Here is a 21514-nt window from a genome sequence, read left to right as displayed (position 1 = left end):
GGGGGGGGGGGGGGGCTGTGCCCCAGATCTGCACAGGGCAGGGTGGAGCCAGGCTCATCCCAGCCAGGCAGATCCGGAGGCACACACCCCCTCCTCCCCCTTGTCCTCTCCTGGACAAGCGACAGAAGCTGCCAGATGAGCACCAGACGAGCCGTGCGCAGTGGCGGGAGCCTCCCCCGCTTCCCTTCCCACACACCCCCGCTCAAAGAGCCGCGCCTCCATCCCATGCCCACCCTGCAGCTGCAGCCCGCCCTGCCCACGCAGATCCGGGAAGCATGCACGTCCCCTCCCCGCACATGAGCCACTTGCGGTTCTGTCCTGTGCCCCTCCGGCCTGGCTGGTCAGTACCTGCCCCAGCCCCATTCCCTCCCTCACCGCAGGGGCCTTGATCTGCCCCTTCACACCCGTTCCCTTCACTTCCACCACACCAGACTTAGAACCTGAAGAGCTGCGTATCAAAAATCAGATCAGTATGAGCCGATACCGACAGCAGATTTTAAGGAGGTGTATCAGCCCCAAAAATCTCTATCAGTGCACCCCTAGTAAGAATGCAATGTACAGCTATTTAAAGTCTTGACTCTTCCAAAAGGAAGATTCAAAATGGGGGGGAGAGAGGAAGGATATTTCCTCAGCAGATCACAACCATGTCTATGCTCATAAATGTTGTCAATACAGCTACCTTGGTGACAGATACAATTTTTCTGTGACATTTACGTACCAGGAAGAGGCCTAAATATAGTCTAACAAATAACCTGGTTTGTTTGCTGAACAAGTATTAGTTGAATTTGCTAAAAATCACTTTTATGCTAGCCTAGACTGCATACATATTAAAGCTTTGGGCGGTATAGAAGGGGGGGGGGGGCGCGAAATCATACCTCTATAGTAATGCCACCAAACGTTTTCCTGTATAGCTCCTATCTAATGCATTAGATGAGAAACATATGTAGAAGAAAAAAAAGTCTGGACTGCAAAACGTCAATGACAACAAGATTAGCCTTCAGTCATACTACAAAAACTTTATTCAGATGACTGTGGGGTGGTAAAAGCACCAATAAAATATTTTGTTTTTACCTACAACATATCAAGAGAGCAACACCATAGACAGGCTTCAACTTTCATTGTCTAACCAGTCAGCCAGGATCATCCACAATCATTTTTAGTTTGCAGGTATGGAAATACACACTTAAATCAGATTAAGCAACTTGGTTAAATGGGACTTCTCTCAAGGGCACTGCATTATATATCAGGGCACAAGCAAAAGCCAAGTTTCAGCTGTGATGCACATACGCACAGCTGCATGTATAGGTCTCATTTCTCTCAAGCTCTTCTTTAGTATCAGGCATTCTGACCAATACTAAAGGTATCAAGACAAAAGAAGCAACCCTAATTGAATAAATACTCCAACTTTACCAGAAATGCATACAAAAGTTATATAATTAGAAAAAGAACAGCTATTTAAAGCCAATTCCTTGGAGTTCAGAATAATTTATACATTTTGTGTTAATTCAGTAGCATACTCCAGCCACTAGAGAGCCATGCTGTGCAAGCTTAGCTACAAAAGCACTTTTGCACACACATCCAGTACCTGGTTCTGCTCAGAGGTCACAACTTAAAGTCCCCCAAATATCCACAAGAGACTGAAACAACAGTTGAATTTTCAGTTTTCTCCTCTACTGTCCCTTGGATGTATTTTTCAAACTATTAAAGTGTTAAAGAATTATTTTATACAATCATTTAAGAAAGTTTATCCATTCATCAGATGCCTGAAATCATCATTCCTCAGAAGCTTGTAAGGTTTTTTTTCAAAAACAAAAAACAACAAAACTAAGTATTTCTGTTACAAAATACTTAAAGACTGGGAGTAGAGGGCATCCGTATCTGATTAGTAGCTTTTCACCAAAAGCCCTTCCTGCTCCCTATCAATATAGGAATTTTAGTACAAGTTAGACTTGAAAGCAACAATAATCAGATCTAACTTAAATTAAAATCAGCCAAGTGTCAGAATAAATACAACCCAATTCATATAATTTAAAAGCAGATAAGATGTTTGCATCAAAGCAAAGATCACTGCAGAAGTTGGTTATTAGCACACCACTGATCCATGCCTCATACATTTACAGCCTTTCCTCTTTTCTTCCTTTTCACTTTCTTTCTTAGTTTGCTATTAAGAAGCTTTTTAACTTTATTAGTACATTCAGATTGCAAATGATGATGTTAAAATTAAAAAACACACAACCAAAAAGAAGATGCATTATGTCCTCCAAAGCCACCAACAATATGAGAAGTTCCTTTCCAGGTACCTTTTGCCACTTCAAGACTGCAACAATTAAAACTGTTTTCATGTATTATTTATTTCATAAAAGAAACAATTGCCACAAGCACTTGTATAAGTTACCTGAAAGTACAACCCACACCCTAAACATTTATCAGCTAGATATTCTCAAAATTACCGTTTTATAAACTGATTCACATACATTGAGCATAAAATATACATTCCACCAAACACTGCAGGACTAGATGACCCATGATGCTGAAGGGTTATCAGGGGCTTGCATTTTTACATTTAAAAGAAACAAAAACACTTTTTGGCATACACAGAATTATTTCCTCAGGCTCTCACCTTTTCCATACTATTGATTACAACCGATTGCCTTAAAATTGTGAAACTGATCTAATTTTGAAGACACCAGTTCTCGCTCTGTCTACATAGATATGTAGCTAGCTACATATCTATGTATCTATCCATCTAATCTGACTGATGTCTTCAAAATTAGATCAATTTTCTAAATGAACAGTGTTTTTATATTCAAGAATATACAGGCTAATAGTTATCTTCCCTGCTGCCCCCACAACAGGAAGTGAAACCTGATGATACTACAGAGTAATATTCAACAGTGCTCTCTCCAGAAAACTGAATAAAAGGATTTAGTCTTTTCATTAAGAGGCCTGGTCTGGATGTCAGGTGCTTCTGGTTCTGTTTCACTGATTACCCATGTGAACAATGGGCAGGACTGTCAGTTTCTCATTTTTCCTATTTATGAGAGGGATATAATCATTCATTATTTACACTGTGGCAAGGTGCCATTTTACCAAGCATTATACAAACAAGGAGAATAATGCTCGTCCCAAATAGCTTGCGACTTAGTTTAACAATGTCAACAGACCTTTCAGACTTTATTCACCAATGACCCTGAAAATTTAAGATACTTGAATGAAGGCCACCGTAACAGAGTATTACAATGCCATATATACAAGGCACATAAAATAAAGGAGAGCTAGGCAGCAGCAGTACCAGGAGGGAAGGCTGCAGGGGGGACTCTAGCCCCCCACTAAATTCCCCATAGCTGCCCTTCCCAGCACTGCCACTGTCCACCCCGCCCGCCGCAAGCCCAGCCCCCCTGCCAAGAAGAGGCACATCCCCCAGCTCCAGCCCACAGCAGGCAGCTGTGCACCCTGCACACAGCTCACCCTGCACACAGATCCAGGGGGCACAGATCCGTTCTCACCCTGCACACAGATCCAGGGGGCACATGTCTCTCCCAGGGGTGCACGCAGTGGCAGGAGCTGCCCCCACATTCCCCACACGAGCCACCCACAGCTCCATCCCGTGCCCTGCCACAGCCAGACAGCACCTGCCCCTGCCACAGCCCCACTCCCTCCCTCATCATGGCGGGTCTCAATATGGACCGGTATATCTGTGCACCTCTAGGACTGCTCAGACACCTCAAAATACATTAAACTAAAAGATATATTGAGGTAGAAACTGCAACAATACCAGACCTGATCTGTAACAATTTGAGTGTTGTATGTTGACCTGGATGTTGGGATGTTCACTGCATGACTACACTAATTTAGGTTAATAACTGACCATAAGGAAGAATCGAGCAGAAAGTAAAAGAATGGTTCAATATAAGCCAACCTTCACAAACCCAATAACATTTGAAGATTGTTAAAGAATGGAACTGTTAGCTTTGAAGTTCTTTCTTCCCAGACAACTAGCAAAACTAGTTTTGTCCATCAAGGCAACCCTGGGAATGCAGAGAAACCAAGAATCAAGAGAGATATTTGCTAGTGGAAGGCAGCTATTCAGGCATGTTCAAGGGAACCAGGCTGGGGCATACGGAAGAAATAAAGAATTCTGTCTCAACAGGTTGTGCGGGCCAGGAGCGACCCGAGCCCTTTTCCGTGCTGCACGCAGGCTGTGGCCAGCAGCCCAGGCAAGCTGGGTCGGAGGGAAGGCCGTCGAGCTGGAATTAGGCACAAATGCTTAGCAGTAGTTTAAAAGATTGTTTACTTACACCGAGATGGCAGTGGTGTAGGCTGGAAAACTTGCTTGAGTTGCGGTTACAGACAGACAACACAGAGGGTCTCGTGAAGGTTGCTAGGCTCCACGGAACAGAGCTCCAGATGCTCTGGGTGAACGAGCCACCAAAATCAGAATCATAGGCACGTCTTATAAAAGTCGCGCTCGAATACGGGAAGAGGTGGGCGGTGGATCAGGCTGCCACGCTCCTCTGAATCTCACACAGGGTTTCTATTACCCTGCCGTGTATCCAGAGTCCCCACGAGATGGATGTGGAGTCCTCTTCGGCTTGGGCGGAAACCGCTCAAGCCTCTTATACGGCTAACAGGCCAATCGTTAGCCGCCACGTGTGAATAATTTAGAACTCACCAATAGCGGGGAACGAATTTACATACCGGTGGCAGGAACTCCTTTGCACCGTGCATTCCTCTTGCAACTCGAGCAATGCACTCTGCAAAAGAAGCTGCAGAAAAGGCGGGAAACTCGTCCCTGCACCGGGGTTTTCCTCTGTAACAGGAAACTCTCCCGTGCAATGAAGCTGCAACTTGGTGGGGATAATTCTGGTGCCGAAGCACGCACAAAATCATGCCTTTGGGTCATGACACAGGCAAAGTCACAAGATCGAAGACCATTGCTCCAGAAAAAACCCGAAACAAAAAAAATCATGCATGCAGAAGTTGTACCAGGAACAACCACACCTTCATTGGATAAAACTGATCCTGAATTATGTATATGCAATATAAAATATGCTGCACTCACAGCCATGGCCCTCAGCCCTGCCCAGCCCAGACATGGAGGACAACCCGAGCCATAGCATGTGCACTGGTCTCACCACGCAGTTGGGCTGAGGCAGCACAGCGGCCGGCTCACACCATCATTGGATAAAATTGATCCTGAACTATGTGTACAGCATACTAACAGTGTTATCCATGCTCCCACTAATGTCCCACCATGTTTGTCATTGCCCAGGTGGTCTGCTTAGCCTGTTTTTAGCACTGTACTAAACAGGAAACTTTTACCAGGCAAATAATACTGCACACAGTTGCACAAGTTACTCTGCAAGAATCATGTTCTTCAACAATGACATCTGATTTTTATTCTAAGCATGGAAAAGAATAGTCTTGTATTAGAGCAGAGTAAACATGTAGAACATGGTGAGCAATGGGCACCAGGAGAAAACTCAAAATTCCATAAATTCGTTAATTCAGAACAGTCAAGTACAGGACCATGCATCAGCTAAGTAGGTGGGATAGAGGGTTGCAGAAGGGGTGGGTAAAATGCAGCCTACGGGCAGGATCCAGCCCACCAAATGAATCTATCTAGCCTGTGACTACTCCTCTGAAGGAGAACTGTATCCGGCCCATGGCTACCCTGGCCTTCCGTGCCCTTCTCCCATCTCCTTCCCCCATGCCCTAGCCAGCTGCAGTAGCAGCCAAGCAGCCCCTCTCCTCCCTGGCCTTCCCTGCCCCACCTCCCAGCCCCCAGTGTATGCTCCAAGGCAGAAGGCACTAAGTTCCTGGTCAGGCTTCTGCCTGGCAAGGCTGCCCATGCAGAGCTCTAACCCTGCAGCCATTTGGAGATCAGACATCCCGGCCACCAGAGACAGTTGAAGCTAAGGCATGCTTCTCCCCACTGATGGGGAAAAAGGGTACAAGAAGGAAGAGGGCCAGGACTGGAAGTTATCTAGGCGATGCTGGGCCAGACCAAGCTAGGGCCTGGTAGGGACACAGACGCCACTAACACAGGTCCGTGCTATATTCCCATGCACCGCTTCAGGCCACACCATGTGGGCACAGCTGAAGTGACTCCTGCCCAACCCCAGCACAACTCCTGCCCAACCCCAGATCCCCAGCAGGCAGCTGGTTTGGGCAGGAGCCACACCAGCTGCTCAAGCTACACCCACATGGCCCAAAGCAGCATATGGAAACACAGTGCAGCATCAGGCCAGACCAGTGCCACACTGTGTTCCCACGTGCCATTTTGGGCCACATGGATGCAGCTGATAGCTCCTGCCCGAGCGGGCTGCATGCCAGGGACTCAGGGCGAGGGAGGGGGAGCAGGGACAGCTGTGGGGAGCTCTTGCCTGTATGCACATGTGCCTATGGCTTTCAGCAGCTAAAAACTTGTTAAGTGGCCCTCCAACCCAAATAATTGCTCACCCCTGGGTTACAGCCTAGTACAGGAGTGGGCAAAATGATGGCCTGCGGGCCAGATTCAGCCAAGGGATTTTATCCGACCTGGGAGGGCAGCCCAAGCCATAGTGTGTGCAATCATCTTGCCATGAAGTGGGGCTGGGGCAGCACAATGGCCAGCCCCACTTCATGGCAAGATGGGACTGACAGGTGTCAGTGCTTCCTGACAGTCCTGGCAGCAGAAGCTCCTTCCAACTGCCACAGCTAGTGTCACCATTGCCACCACACCTGGCTCCACTGTTCAGACATCCCGACCCCAGACCCATGCAGGCAGGGCACCCTTGGCCAGTATGGGGCACAGGCATGCCGGAAGCAACATCTGGGAACACAACGGGTGGGGCTAGGATCTTGGGACAGTGACATGCAGGGCAGAGCCATGATCCACTGTCCACATATACCCAAGATGGGTGCCAGTTGCATAGGCAGGGGCATGCCAGGAGTGGATCTGCCCTGGGCCCTGGCCCAGCTCTGTCACCACCCCAAGATCCCAGCCCCAGGTTCTCCTGCTCTCAGATGCCATTCCCCACCCACAGCTTCCTTCCAAACCACCCAACCGAGCATGCACTCCTTGCAAGGGTCCCAGGCCAGTATCCATGGAGACCCTGGGCCAGGGCCAGGATCACCAGGCAATGAAAGAGCAGGGCCAGGCCCCAGGGCAGTGCCGCTTAGGGAGTTGTGGTGAGCTTTGGTGAATGGAGGGAGCAGCAGTGCTAACTCAGCCAGGCAACAGCTCACCAAAACTCCTTAAGTGGCCCCAGCTCTCCAGCCCAAATAACTGCCCACCCCTGGTCTAGTGTAAGGTAGCAAGGGCTCAGAACAGATCTGTCAGAGGAGGGAAAACTCACCTAAAAGTCTAAACTGGTGGTACCCAAATCATCTAGGACATGCAGGGCAGATCTGTGGGTCCCCCAAGGTCTGGAAATTTGGCAGTGGGGAAGTGATGACAGAATTACAGTGACCCAATCAGAACAGTGAAGGAAACATTTACAGTTAATTTCAGAAGTATAAAGTAGTGTATCAGCTTAGGAAAAGGACATTAGCAAATATAGGCAGATCAATTAAAACCTCTTCTGCAAGTGCAACTGAACTCAAAAATAAAAACAAATGAGATATTCCCCTTGCCACTCCTTGTGAATCTGAACATAGGGTTGTTGGTTGTAGCCATGTTGGCCTAAGGACATAGGGAGACAAGTTTCTTTGGGTAAATGTGGTATGTTTTATTAGACCAATTTAGTTGGTCTAATAAAAATATATCAATCACACTTACTCATAGAGAATATAGAACATAAGATGTTTTATGTAAATCAAAAGGTACATCTGAGTTGAAGTACTGAATGCAGTGTGTGTCAATGAATCCCCTCTATTTGGGGAAATATAAAGAAGTGTGATAAAAATGAATACAGGTAAAGGAAAAGCACGTATGAGAAGATACCAACATTCACCGCTTTAAGATGAATAAGAACAAACATGATTATATTTAAACAGAGTGAACCACCAACAATATTCTTCACTTCAGTGATAAGGTGAATTCAGCAGCCTAGAAAGGATAAAGAGAATTCTACCCATTACATTTAGTACTTTTTGGAAAAAATTTTGGAGTGCATGGGCTAGGCATGCCAAAAACTGAAGGGGAGAGTGGGCGGACACAAAGAAACCACAGGTAAGCACAGAGGGCAAATATGGAAAAGATACGACAGGACCAAAAGATATCAAGTTCAAAAGGCCCATGTTCAAAATGAGAAGTTCAAGGGCAGGGGGGGAACGCCAAGCAGAGAAACCTAGACAGTGCAGACTGTTTCTGGAAGAAGATCAAGTTGCTGACAGATACCACCAGAGAAACCCTAGCATCAGACAACATGAACGAACAACGGAATGTAATTAGGCTGCTTGACAGAGCAGTTCCACCACTCTGATCTATGGACATCCTAACCAGTGCCAAAAATAGATTGGCAAGGTCGCCAGTCCACAAATGGGGTCACAGATACGGTAGGCAAATATGATAAAAGGTGTAGGAAAAATGCAGCCAGAACCTCAACAACAAGTTCGGAAGAAGACAGGAGAAAACAGGCACAGCCTGGTGCAGCAAACGTAAATACATGCCAGGACCTTCCACCCTCTACATCAGTCATTCTCAACCGGGGTGTTTTGACAACCTGGGGCACCTTCAAGTTCCTTTCAAGGGAGCCATGCAGTGTCAGTACCGTTAAGTGTGTAAACATGATTCACAAGATAAACCTAGAGTTTTCAAACAGGAATGAGCAGTGTTAAATATGCTTTGACCTATTATGATCTTTCTGAGTTCTTTGAAATGAAAAAATTCTTCTATTATATCTCTGTAGTGATAAAAGAGCAAAAATTAAGAGCTGGCATTTTCCAAGGGGTGTCTCAAACCTAACAAGGTTGAGAACCAGTGCTCCACATAAATGATCTGCACTAGTAATATGTCTGTGCCCACAGCTCCATGCAAGAGCCATCACCTTATGTTTTCAGCATGCTGTAGAACCAAGGTGAAGAGTGGTCCATGATCCGATTTGGCAAACCCCAGAAACATTGCTGGGCATCCCAAGAAAATACTCCTTTTCCAAAAGCGGTTTTAATACCTGAATCTGCCTCCCACATTTCTGATTCTGCTTAGCCAAGCTGAAGGCAATGCACTTAACTACTCAGTTTTCATTCTTTTGCAATTTGAGAAAGCAGTAGCCATGGCACCAAGAAACATCTGTGGCCACAGGGAAAAAAAATGTTGATGGCACAAATCTCTCTTACTGAATGGGAAAGGCAACCTAGTGGCAGATGATACAGAAAAGACTGAAGTAGTTAATGCCTTTTTTACCTCAGTCTTCACAGGCAAGGTCAGCTCCCGGACTACTGTACTTGGCAGCACAATTTGGGGAGAATGTGAGCAGTAAACAGTGGCGAGAGAACAGGTATGGGCAAGGGTGGCCAAATATGGCCTACAGGCTGCATCCAAACAACAATATGATTTTATCTGGCCCCTTGGTGCCCCCCAGTTCAAGGTTGGGGAGCAGCCCAGGTTATGGCATGTGCAGATAGTCCTGCCAGCCCCAGGCACAGAGGTGCCACCTACCGCAGAGCACAACCTACCCTATCCCCGCGCATGGCTGTCAAACACACCAGGAGCTGTAATCCATGGGGTCAGATGGCACAGCAGCAGGACTAGGCTTCCTGGCAGCCCCCACAATGGCAGCTCCCTCTGGTTGCCACTGCTGGCCAGGCACCCTGGCCAGGCACCCTGGCCCATCTGCCTTACACCCACCACTGGGGGAAGATGAAGCAGAGAAAACATGCACACAGGACATGCTCAGCCAGGTGGATGGGATAGGGCCATGGGAGAACAGGGAGCAGCATCAGGGAGCAGAACAAGCAGGTAGCAGCAGGGCCAAGATTGTGATACGGTGACAGTGCAGGGCTGGGGCCAAGCTGTAATCCACTGTCCTCACATCCATGCAATGGGCACCAGGTCTGCAGGCAAGGGACAGCCGCTACCCACAGAACTGGCACCCGTTGCAGGGATTGTGGCTCTGCCCCAGACCCTGGCCTCACACTGTCACCACCCCATGATCCTGGCCCCTCTCACCTGTCCTGTTCCCCAATTCACCTGCAACCCCATCCCATCCGTCCAGATGAGCACATCCCACCTGTAGGGTCCCGGGCTAGTCTCCATGAAGACCCTGCCCACCCATTCTGTCCAGCATCCCTGACTGTGGGTACAGAGCCAACAGGCCTGGGGCCAGATAGGATCAATTGTCATTTTCCCGCCCTCACCATGCTAGGTAGTGTGACAAGGTGTCAAGACTGGGTTAGCACCCCTTCCCCCCCCCCCCCCCCCCACAAGAGCTCACCAAAACTCTGGGTCAGCACCTGCAGTTCTCACCCCCTTCCCAAAACAGCTGACCAAAAGTCCTTAAGTGGCCTCCCAGCCCAAATAATTGGCCACCCCTAGGTTAGGGGCTACTTAGAAAAGCTAGATAAATGCAAAGGACAAGCAAAAAGTGCTGCTTGTAGGACCGAATAATCCCAAGCACCAGTACAGGCTGGGGGCTGACTGGCTGGGCAACAGAAAAGGACCTTGGGGTTACAGTGGACAACAAGCTGAATATGAGCCAGCAGTGTGCCCTTGCTGCAAAGCAGGCTAATGGCTTACTGGGCTGCATTGGTAGGTGTCTTGCCAGTAGGTCAAGTGACGCGATTCTTCCCCTCTATTCAGCACTGATGAGGCCACACCTGGAGTCCTGTGTTCAGTTTTGGGCCTCCCACTACAGCAAGCTTGTGGACAAATTGGAAAGAGTCCAGCAGAGGGCAACAAAAATGGTGTGGGGGCTGGGGGACATGACTTGAGGAGAGGCTGAGGGAACTGGGTTTATTTAGTCTGGAGAAGAGAAGACAGAGGGGATTTAGTAGCAGCCTTTAATTACCTGAAGGCTGGTTCCAAAGAGAATTGAGTTGGACTGTTCTCAGTGGTGGCAGATGACAGAACAAGGAGCAACGGTCTCAAGTTGCAGTAAGGGAAATTTAGGTTAGATATTAGGAAAAACTCTCTCACTAGGAGGGCAGTAAAACACTGGCACAGGTTACCCACAGAGGTAGCAGACTCTCCATCCTCAGAGGCTTTCAAAACCCAGCTAGACAAAGCCTTGACTGGGATGATCTAGTTGGGGCTGGTCCTGCTCTGAGCAGGGGTTGGACCAGATGTGACCTCCTGACAGTCCTTCCCACCCTCACTTTCTACGATTCGTTTCCTATGTCTGTTTTTCCCCCGCTGTACAACAGGCCACGCTGCGTCCAACCTGCGTCCAACCGACCGGCTCCCACGGGCCACGAGTGCTGGGTCCTGGGACGGCACCGAGAGCTTGTTGCAGCCAAACGGCAACATAAGCTTAAAGAGGGGCCGTGCCGCGATCTTGCTTCTCGCCCGTCGCACACGCCTCCCCCTCGTGGCGCGGGGTCGGTCGGGGGAGGGCGGAGCGAGCAGGGCACGCGCGGGGATGCGCGCTGGGCCCCCTCTGCCAGCTCAGGCCCGCCCCGCCCCGCCCCGGCCCCACGCACGCACCAGCCCATCGATCTGCACTTGCTTAACGGCCGAGTCCCCCGGCGCCGCCTTGCTCTTGACTTTGGCTACCACGGAGCCGGCAACGACCGCTTCTTTGCGAGACGCCATCCTCCTGAGCCGGCCGGAAAGAGAAAAGGGAAGCACCGGAAGCGGGGAGGGGCGGCCGGATGTGACGCCGCCAAATGCAGTCCGGGCGGAAACCTGGGAGCGGTATAAAGAGCGCATGCGCACGGAAGCTTCGGGCTCGTGTGAGCGCCCGCAGCGCATGCGCAAGAGTTGCTGCCTCCTTCCAGCCTGCAGCACGTGGAGGGGAGCTGTGCTGTTGCCCCGTGTAGCGGAGAAGGGCTCCGCTGGGCGGGGTGCGTGGGGTACCTGCGCAGCCAAAGTCAGTTCCTCCAAACTTAGACAGGGGTGTGCTAGGAGGTGACCCACGCATCTCCATCACATCATAGCGCCTGGCCTTCCAACGCCTAACTTTATCCAAACTACATGGTTAATCTAATAAAAGATATGGCCCTAAGACATCTTTGGCTTTCATCACCCTCGTTATATTATTATTGCTGTTGTATCCAGCCTGCTGCATCCAGAAAAGCACAGAGGCTCTTACAGTAACTGACAAGCAACAATAGATGCCCCGCATCTAGGGAACGCCACTCCATGACACCTGCTCCTACTTCCCTGCTCCTGACCCTTCAGAGAAAACCCCCAACCCCATCCCATCCACATTTAGGTATAAGTAGGGTGATTGTAGGTCCCCGATTGAAATCCAGGACTCTCCCTTCCAGAGGCCAAACCTGGCCAGCTGAGCGTCTTGTGTGCAGAGCACAAGCTGGAGCAGTAGAAGCTGTGAAATAGGAAGCCCTAGCAGCAAAATTGCCCGAATGCAGGGGTTCTCAAACTGGGTTGCAACCCCCTGAGGGGTTGAGAGCAACTTAAAAGGGGGTTGGTTGCAAACTTCCCAGGGGTACACGCAGTGGTGCAGGGACATGGTGCACGTTGGCGGTGCGGAGTGCTGGATGGCGGCAGCAGCTGCTGCACACAAGCTCCCCGTCCACTTCTGCCACCATCTGGCACTCAGTGTCACAGTATGACAAAGTTTGAGAACCCCTGCACTAATAAGGTTAGTTTGATTGTGAAATGACCATTAAAAAGGAGGGTGTTAACACCTGTGAAGAAAACAGTGGGTCATTAATGGGTCATTGACTCCTTAGCTGTCTGAATACTAATACCAATGGTGCCCTGCCTCTGCCTGCAGCAGCAGAGAGGCGGAGTGTGGGGGTGCAGTATCCCGGATTTCACACTGTCCCAAATTTCACATTGCCCCATGTGGTCACCCTAGATATAAGAAATCTTCTTCCACTCAAGACGCTCCCAAGCCCATCCATTCCCATTCCCCTGCCTCACACCAAGAGATCTCTCCCTCTCCCCACCCAAGACGTCCCTCCTAAGACTGCGCCCCCTCTTCTGCACAGGGTCTGGCCATTCCAAAAATGTATATGTTCTCTTCCCCCAACAAATACAGTGTTCAAAAGAGCATCGGAAAGATCCTCCATCCTGGCTTTGGTCCTTGCTAAAAGGCAATGCCAAAGGGCACCTAATTGCAACATAAGGAGATGAAAACTTTGCCATTTTGTTTAACATAATGTATACAGTTATTCAACATGATTTAACTTACAGGTGTTTTTAAATGTTGTATAGTTTGCAGTCAAAGGTGTTCTTAATCTGGAATCAAGCATATAAATACCCACAAAGTAAAGACTTCAGAGAAACACTCTCAAGCCAAAAATGCAGGTAGGAAGATAGTTTTCACTACTCACTGATGGATCCGCTGACTGGTGACATCACGTTTTTGCGGGACAGTTATCTCGTTCTCTGCTTGATGTTATGGTAAATTAGGCATATACAGGTATAACTCATAGAAAAATGGGCTGTGAAAATGGGCATAGAAAATTGGGTTGGAAGGGACCTCAGGAGGTCACCTAGTCCAACCTCCTGCTCAAAGCAGGACTATCCCTAACTACATCATTTCAGACAAGGCTTTGTCTACCTGGGTCTCAAAGACCTCTAAGGATGGAAAAGACCTCTAAACCATCCCAGACAAATGTGTGTCTAACCTGCAGCAGCAAGGGGGCGGGTGGGGAGGCATGTGGCTTCACCCCCTCCCCTTCCCCCATGATGCCTGTACCCCCACAGATTCACAGAAGTTTAGGGCTGGTAGGGACTTGATGAGATCATCGGGTCCATCCCCTGCCTTGCTTTGGGCAGGAAAGACTGCTGGGGTCAAATAACCCCAGCAAGATGTGCATCCAAATAACCCCCCTCAGTGCCTGTTGCCCCCTGCCAAAACAGTGAGCACTACTGTCATGGGAGGAAATCAAGTTGATTAGGCATGATTAGTTCTTACGAAACCTATATTGGCTGCTTCCTATCAGCCTGCTATCCCTTAGATCAGTGAGGGCTAGGGGTGCACTGGTAGAGATTTTGGGGGCTGATACCGATGGCTGATTTTTAATGAGCCATATCAGCCAATACTCAGCCCAGCAGCATGGAGAGCAGCATCCTGCTGGTAAGTCTGTTGGGGAAGGAGAGAGGGAAGGGGCGTGGAGGTGGCAGATCAAGGCCCCTGTGGAGTAGGGCTGGGGAATGGGAGGGATGGAGTAGGGCTGGGGATGGTGCTGGGACAGGGACAGGCACTGCATAACCAGGGTGGGGTGCAGGATGGAGCTGCAGGTCATCCATGGGGGACAGAGACGGCTGTTTCTGCTGCTGCACGCACCCCGGGAGGACATGGGGGACATGTGCCTCCCTGGATCTGTGCGCAGGGTGAGGGTGGGCTGTCACTGTGGGCTGGAGCTGGGGCTCTTCCCAGCATGGGGGCTGGGCCAGGCTGTGCTTGGGGTGAGTGGCAGTGGCACTGTGAAAGGAGCTACAGTGAATTTTGGGGTGGCTGTAGCCCCCCTTCCAGTGCTGCCACCGCCCACTCTGAGTGCAACCCCAGCCCAGCCTCCCCAGCCAGGAAGAGCCCGGCGCTGCCTGCAGCCCCAGCCCACAGTGACAGCTCGCCCTTGCCCTGTGCACAGATCCAGGGGGCACATGTCCCCCATGCCCTCCTGGGGTGCATGCAGCAGCAGGAGCCACACACTCCCCAGCTCCATCCCATGCCTTGGCCCATTCTGGCTGGGCAGTGCCTGCCCCAGCCCCACTCCCTCACCACAGAGGCCTTGGTCTGCCCCCCACCACACCCTTTTCTTCCCCCATGCCCCTTCCCCCACAAAAGACTTACCAGCTGGATGCTGCTCTCCACACTGCTGGGCTTGCTGTGGCTGTGCACGTGCATGCAGCATTTATTGGCAACGTTATCATCCACATCAGCCAAGAAAAGTCGATTGCCGATAATGTCAATTTTCCTTTTATCGGGGCCGCTACCATACGAGACTAATATATCGGTGGACCTCTAGTGGGGGCAACCTTTTTGGCAGGCACACCACAAATTAGCTTCACACCCTCCCTAAGTGCCACTCTGATCCTTTCCTCTGCCCAATTTGCTTCTCTGCTTTCTATTCTCTGCTCCCTGTCTGATTTGCTGTACTGTCTTCTACTTCCTCCCCTATCAACTGTTGTGCTGCCTGTCCCCCTCCCCTCCCCATCTGCCATGTGCCACACACACAAGCGGCCAGTGCCATTTGTGGCAGTTATTCTGCAAGTTGGCCACCCCACCCCTGTTCTAGATTATTACAATCAGTTGTTTGATAATATGTTCCAGTATCTTTCCAGGTATCAAAATGAGACTGACTGGTTGCTAATTTTGTGGGTCATCCTTTTTCCCTTTTGTATGAGCTTCATACATGCACTTTTTCAGTCTCCTCTGCAATTACTTCAGCCAATTTCTTGAGTAGTCTAGGATGAATCTCATCAGGCCCTGCTAATTGAAAACATCTCACTTATGTAAATAATCTATAATTTATTCTGTCCCACACTAGGCTGAGTACCTATTCCACTGTTTTAGATGCTGTGTTTGTCATTGGATAGTTGACCTTTTTTTGTGAAGACTGAAGTTAAAAAGGCATTAAACACTTCAGCCTTCTCCATATTATCCATTATTAGCTTCTCCTTCCCATTAAGAGAAACTCACTTTTCTTGATCTCCTTCCTACTTATAATGCATTTAAGGAATGCTTTTTTTTTTTTTTTAATTCTACATCCATTGCTAGCCTTGGCATTTCGGATTTTGCCCCTACATGTTCAGACTCTTATATTCATCTTGTTAGCATGGCCAAAGTTCTCTTTTGTATAAGTCTTCTTTTAAAGCCTCAGCTCTTATTGAAGAACTGACGGTTTGGCTAAGCAGGCTTATTGCTACGCTTCCTGTCCTTCCAGTAGATAGGGAGAGCATGTGTCTTCATTCTCTTAATATTGTCTCTTTAAGGAACAATCAAGTTTCCTCCACTCTTTTTCCCTTAGACTTAGCACCCCTGATCTTGCCAATCAGTTCTCTGGATTTAGTTGGAAGTTTCTTGCTTTTATTCTGCTGTTCTTTTTTCCTCCTCCTCCTTTACAGTCACAGATTTTACCATTTCCTAATCAGTGGTTGTGTCTACATGAGATGCTGACTACGCAGTAGCCCGTGACTACAGTGCAGTAGCATTGTGCGGCAAAAACTGCGACAATGATGCTGTGCAGTAGTTTCGGGCTACTGCACAGTCAGCATCACGAAAAAGCTGTTCATACAAGTGCTAAATGGCTGCACAGTAACAACTGTGCAGTCAGTGTCTCATGTAGATGTGGCCCCTGTCACCTAAATTGCCTTCTACCTTCAGAATCATAACCAATTCCTTTCTAGTAGTAAGCAGCAAATTGAGAAGAGCATTCTCTAATGAAGGGGTCGGCAACCTACAGCCCATGGGCTACATGCAGCTCAAGGAACCATTAGATCCAGCCCACAATTGTGAAGCTTTAGTGGCATTCAGTGGCAGGGAGCTTTGGCACACTGTGCCACCATGTGGAAAAGCAGCATCTGTGTGCCCAAATTCCTGGTTGCCTCAGCCCCAAGCTGGGTTATTCCTTCAACCTAAAAGGTTGTCAACCACTGCCCTAGTGGATTTCTCTACCATCTGTATCAACAAGTTATTTCCATCACAATCTAAGAACTTCCTGGGTTGCCTGTGCCCTGCTGGGTTAGCCTCCCAGCAAAAGGCAAGGTAACAAAAGTTCCTCCTAGCCTCCAGTCTCCATGATTTGGATGCTTCAATTAGTTGTTTTAAAAAAATCATGTCCATTTTGTTCTCATTTGATGGTCAATAGTTGACAAGGACCATGGCATTGCCCTTCCTGTTTCCTCTTTTTATCTTAACCTAATGGCCTTCCTGTTTAACCATGACTTCCACCAGACAAGGCAATGGAGAACCATGCCTTCTGCCTTTACTTATTTGTACCTCATTTTTGTCTGACTAATGAATAATAATGTCCAAATAAACTGTACTGAAATTTTACTTAAATATTCCTACTACTCCTTTCCATATATTGAGTGCAAAAGTACAAAATCAATTTTAATAAGTAATAACATTCCATTGACTGACTTTAGGTATTAGTGCCAAGGCAGTACAGATATTGGAACTTACATGAATATAATTTTGAATCTCAGAGACATTGGTGCCTATGCTGGATTCCATTCCTCCCAAAATTTCTTCCACTTTCCTTGAAGAGCATCAAAGCGATGAAATTATCTTTATTGGATTTTTTTTTTCTTAGAAATGAGAAAAGAAAAATAATAAGGTGCATCAGGGAGAAAACAATTGCTAAGGTGGGAGCTGCAACAACACAAGAATGCCCTAGAGACAAATATCAAATGCAATAAAGAAACTACAGGACCAAAATGTAAGCTTTAAAATACAATTTCTCTTTTGAAATAGTACAGGGGTTTCAGAGGCCAAGCCTGCTTTCAGATGTGTTTTGGATCTGGCAGCTTTTTAACATTCATTTGACTAAATATGAAAGTGGCACAGTAAAAAATAATAGAGTGTTTAATGGTGGACAGTAGCATAATAAAGTATTTGTGCACATGAGGAAAATGCTTTAATAAAACAGGTTTTTTCTTCACTGGGAAAAAAAACAGATTGCTTTCACTGCTCAGCTCTATTCTTTCTCTACAACTTTCAATAACTCTTTTCTTCAATCATCTTCTATCTTTGTCTACTCTTTAAATTCAAGGCATTCAAGTTATATTTTTCACGTTAATGGTTCATTTTCTTTGACAACACAAACTCTGCAGCATGTAATCCAGGGGTTGAAACTAAAGGTACGGTATTAGCAGTAAAATCACCTGATCCAGAATGTAGTAGATGGGAAAAAATGACTTTTAAAGTATTAATTTTGCTTGTAAAATGAATGGGAGAGATATTTGTACAAATCCACTGTAGGAGGTTTCGTGGACCTTACTGCATTGTCTGACAAGTTACAGAGTTATTCCAGGCATGGTGCGGTAATGATTAGAATAGACTAGAGATAAAATTCACCACTCCAATCTACCGAGCAGTGGGGAATTCATCACTCTGATCCTACTAAACATGTAGATTTCTCACTAAAAGTCAATGAGAGTGTAATAAGACTCCTTTAGTCCCCAGTACAAGGAAGAGGAAGGGCCCTTTAAGAAGAATATCCCTTGGAATGATATAAGGGAAGGGCCCCAGCAGTAGAGAACAGAGCTCCTGGGAGGCAGTAACATAGGAAAGTAGTCAGAATGGGTAACATTATGTTGAAGGACTTTGCAGCTGTAAGGGACCTTGCAGCAGGGGATCCTGAGAGTTCACAGCTGTGAGAGGTGCTACAGCCTACGAGCCAGGCCTCTTGCCCCCAAGACCCTGACACTGACAGAAAAACAAGGTGTAGCAAGTGTGTAAAGTGGGGGATCTGAGTGAGAGGGTGGACCTTCTTCTAGAGAAGTGGCGTGCAGTCATAGGGAGCATGAAAAGAGCAGGGAAACATAACTGAAACCCACAACAGGTCAGAGTGTTTTTGGCACTATCTGAAATCTTTGGTTTTATCTTGTGAATCATGCAGTTTGCACATCTATCAATTCTAACATTGTGCAGCACACCGCAGCACCCTTAACATGATCCTGCAGCACCCAAGGGCTCTATAGCACTCTGGTTGTGAATCACTGGCGTAGCATCTCCAAACAAGATCACTGCCCATTCGACAAGGCACAAGACAAACACGTACTACGAGAGAGTCCTAGCACAGAAAAAGCTTCCACACTACCAGTAAATAGAAAGAACAACAGACGGAGAAGGGAAACAGGAAGATATGTGAAGTAACTTACTGAATCTATATCAGATGCATCCAGTCAGCAGTATAGTCAGGAATTGGATGTCCTGCATACCAGTCTGAAATCCTTTCTACTAAATCAATCTTCTTCTCTAACAGTAATCATTTTACCAAAGATTATAAATCACTGATAAGACAATGCATTACATTTATTAGTAACAGAGTAGGACCCTGATCCAAAAAATATGACTACTTTTGTTTATAGTTAAGCCTGTTCTTAAAGTGCTTTTTTCTGGACTGTGACTTGGGTGATAGGTTTACCCATTCATCAGATTTTATTTGTATTTGAACTGTAGAATATTCTCTTTCTCAATTTTAACTGTGTCTAGAATCATAGGAATTGTTTTTCAGACCAAACTAGTCTCCCATAAAAATGCCACCCATGCATTTTTGCTTCCTATGCATGGAAAACTTTTGCCAAGTCCATTAACAAATCCACTCCCCTTAACACCTTCAGCTTTCTTGTTAAGATCGACTTCTATCATGATACCCATGGAAAGCTGCCTAATTATAATGTCTAAGCAGGTGGCCAGTTAGTGTTTCATTAAAATCTATTAAAAAAAGCAAAACACCATGAAGCATCCCCTTGGTGCACACTGCCAGTCTACAGATTTCTCAATTTAAAAAAAGTTAAAATAAATAAGAAAGAAACTTTTCCCTAAACCCTCTGCCAATATTTGTGATTTTACAATTATATTGTCCTATCCTATGTTATTATTATTACCGTTATTTTCTGCTATGTGAAATGTGTTTGGGAACAGTTGAAAGAACTAACTCACCACATTTAGAAGAAAAGCAGTGAATCTGATTACAAAGTACTGCCAGTGACAAAAAATAACCAAACTGTGAAAAAAAAGAAAGATTTTATTTTCTCCAATTTCTGTTAGTATGATGTTAGTTTTAATAACAGCAGGTAAAAAATTGAGGCAGAAGTGTAGTTGCAGAATTGACAGCATCCTTTTAACTGAAGATTACTAAATAATTTATGTTGTTCTCTGAAATGAAAATAGCAGCTATGATAAGCAAGGCCTTTGCCAATTCCAGACTTGTCTTCTCAATATGCTGCACTCCTACTTATCATAAAGACTGCAGAAAAGCTGCAGTTGCTTTGTGAGTTTGCTGCCTAACACCTAATAGGGCTAAACTCAAAGAGCACTGGCTTCAGTTCAGATTCAATTCAAGATGATTGTGCTGATCCTGCTTGGATCAAATTCTCTCATTTGCATACCTTCCCTCTCCCCTGCTTCCTAACTAGTGTAATTATTGAGGACTCTGCTTATTAGCTGATGGTTCCCAGGATGAGATCTGTGGAATTAAAGGGCTGAGTATTCTTGAGAGGGAATACTGCCTATCCTGGCCATACTTTGGAGGGAAGTATACATTTGGAGAAAAAGAAGCATTTATTTGGTTAGGGTTGTTATTCTTTTTAAATGGTAGAATATGAAATTGGTCACTGGTCTAGGTTGTCAGATAACAACAACAACAACAGGTGAGAAACTAGGTAGCAGGACATGTTTAAAAGTACACCCTGCATGCAATACCTCACTTGGGTGTACAATTTACTATCTGACTGTCACTAGTACAGTAAAACTTAAGATACTTTGTAAGGTTAGGTTCCTAATCCCCCCAGAAGGATGAGGGACTGTGACTTATCTGGGGATTTGCAGAACCATGGTAAACAGCTCCAGGACAGTCCTCCAGATGTTTGCTGCAGCTTTTATTTCAAAATGCACTGTGGCTCCAATCAGTTATCCATGATGGAGACAGGTTTCCTACTACCTCTGTAGTCAAAGCCTGAAACAAAATCTGCAGTCAAAGCTGTGTGTCCCTGATTATCCTTCAGCCAGCAGGAAGACCACCCTTTGAGCTGCCTACCATCTATACAGATGCCCAGTTATGTTACTAAATGGCTGCTGTGCACTGGTGTCCACCAAGGGATCCTTAAGTGTCATCCTCTTAACCTTTCTTAGTAAGAGCTGTCTCCCACTATGAGCCTGAAACAAAATCAGTGTCATAGCAAAAAAAGGTGCACAAGAACTTTGATTATAAAACAATCTTTTCTTATTGACTTGACTGAAATTAATGCATGTCATACTGAAAGAACACCTGTATGCTATTCCAGCCAGTAGTGGATGCCCAGGCAGCTCCTGCTCTGCATGGCGTTACTGGGTTTGACGGGGGAAAAGGCGGAGCGAAGTTTGGCACCACTTCAGCCCTCAGTGCGGATGCCCATTTGGCCCTCACTATGCCTTACAGCTATTATGCAGTTAAGCGTTTAGTATTATTCACAATGATTGTGATTGGTGCAATAAACCTAGACTGCATTAAGGCACCATCACGCCATAAAAGTGACTGCCCAGCTACAAAAACAGAGCCGACCAGCTGTAGTTAGTGCTTGAAGACATGCAACCACTACGCGGCTGGTTCCAGCCCAGCGCCGCGAGAAGGGGCAAGGGCAGGGTGCGCCCCGCCCCCCGCACGATTGGCTGTCAGCAGGAGAGCATTGTGACGTAGAACCCGCAACGCTGTCGGGGGGGTGACGGAGAGAGCGCGCTTCGACTCCTGCTCTCAGCGCATGCGCGCCAACGGGCTGACCCCGCCCCCACCCTCAAGCCCCGCCCTTTCG

The 21514-nt window shown here is 47.1% G+C and overlaps 1 protein-coding gene across 1 annotated transcript in view; it reads right to left on the bottom strand.

The window, feature by feature from the left end:
• The window catches only part of EIF3H (eukaryotic translation initiation factor 3 subunit H), a 119403-nt gene extending 107686 nt beyond the window's left edge, over window positions 1-11717 (bottom strand). Inside the window, exon 1 of the mRNA XM_006035107.3 lies at window positions 11567-11717. Coding sequence (XP_006035169.1) covers window positions 11567-11674 — 108 coding nt within the window. The 5' untranslated portion in view covers window positions 11675-11717. The remainder of the gene's footprint in view (window positions 1-11566) is intronic.
• Between the last annotated feature and the right edge of the window lie 9797 nt (window positions 11718-21514).

The sequence above is a fragment of the Alligator sinensis genome, unplaced genomic scaffold, assembly GCF_000455745.1.
Source record: "Alligator sinensis unplaced genomic scaffold, ASM45574v1 scaffold11_1, whole genome shotgun sequence".
In the NCBI taxonomy this organism is placed as follows: Eukaryota; Metazoa; Chordata; order Crocodylia; family Alligatoridae; genus Alligator; species Alligator sinensis.
This window is presented reverse-complemented; position numbering and strand designations above follow the sequence as displayed.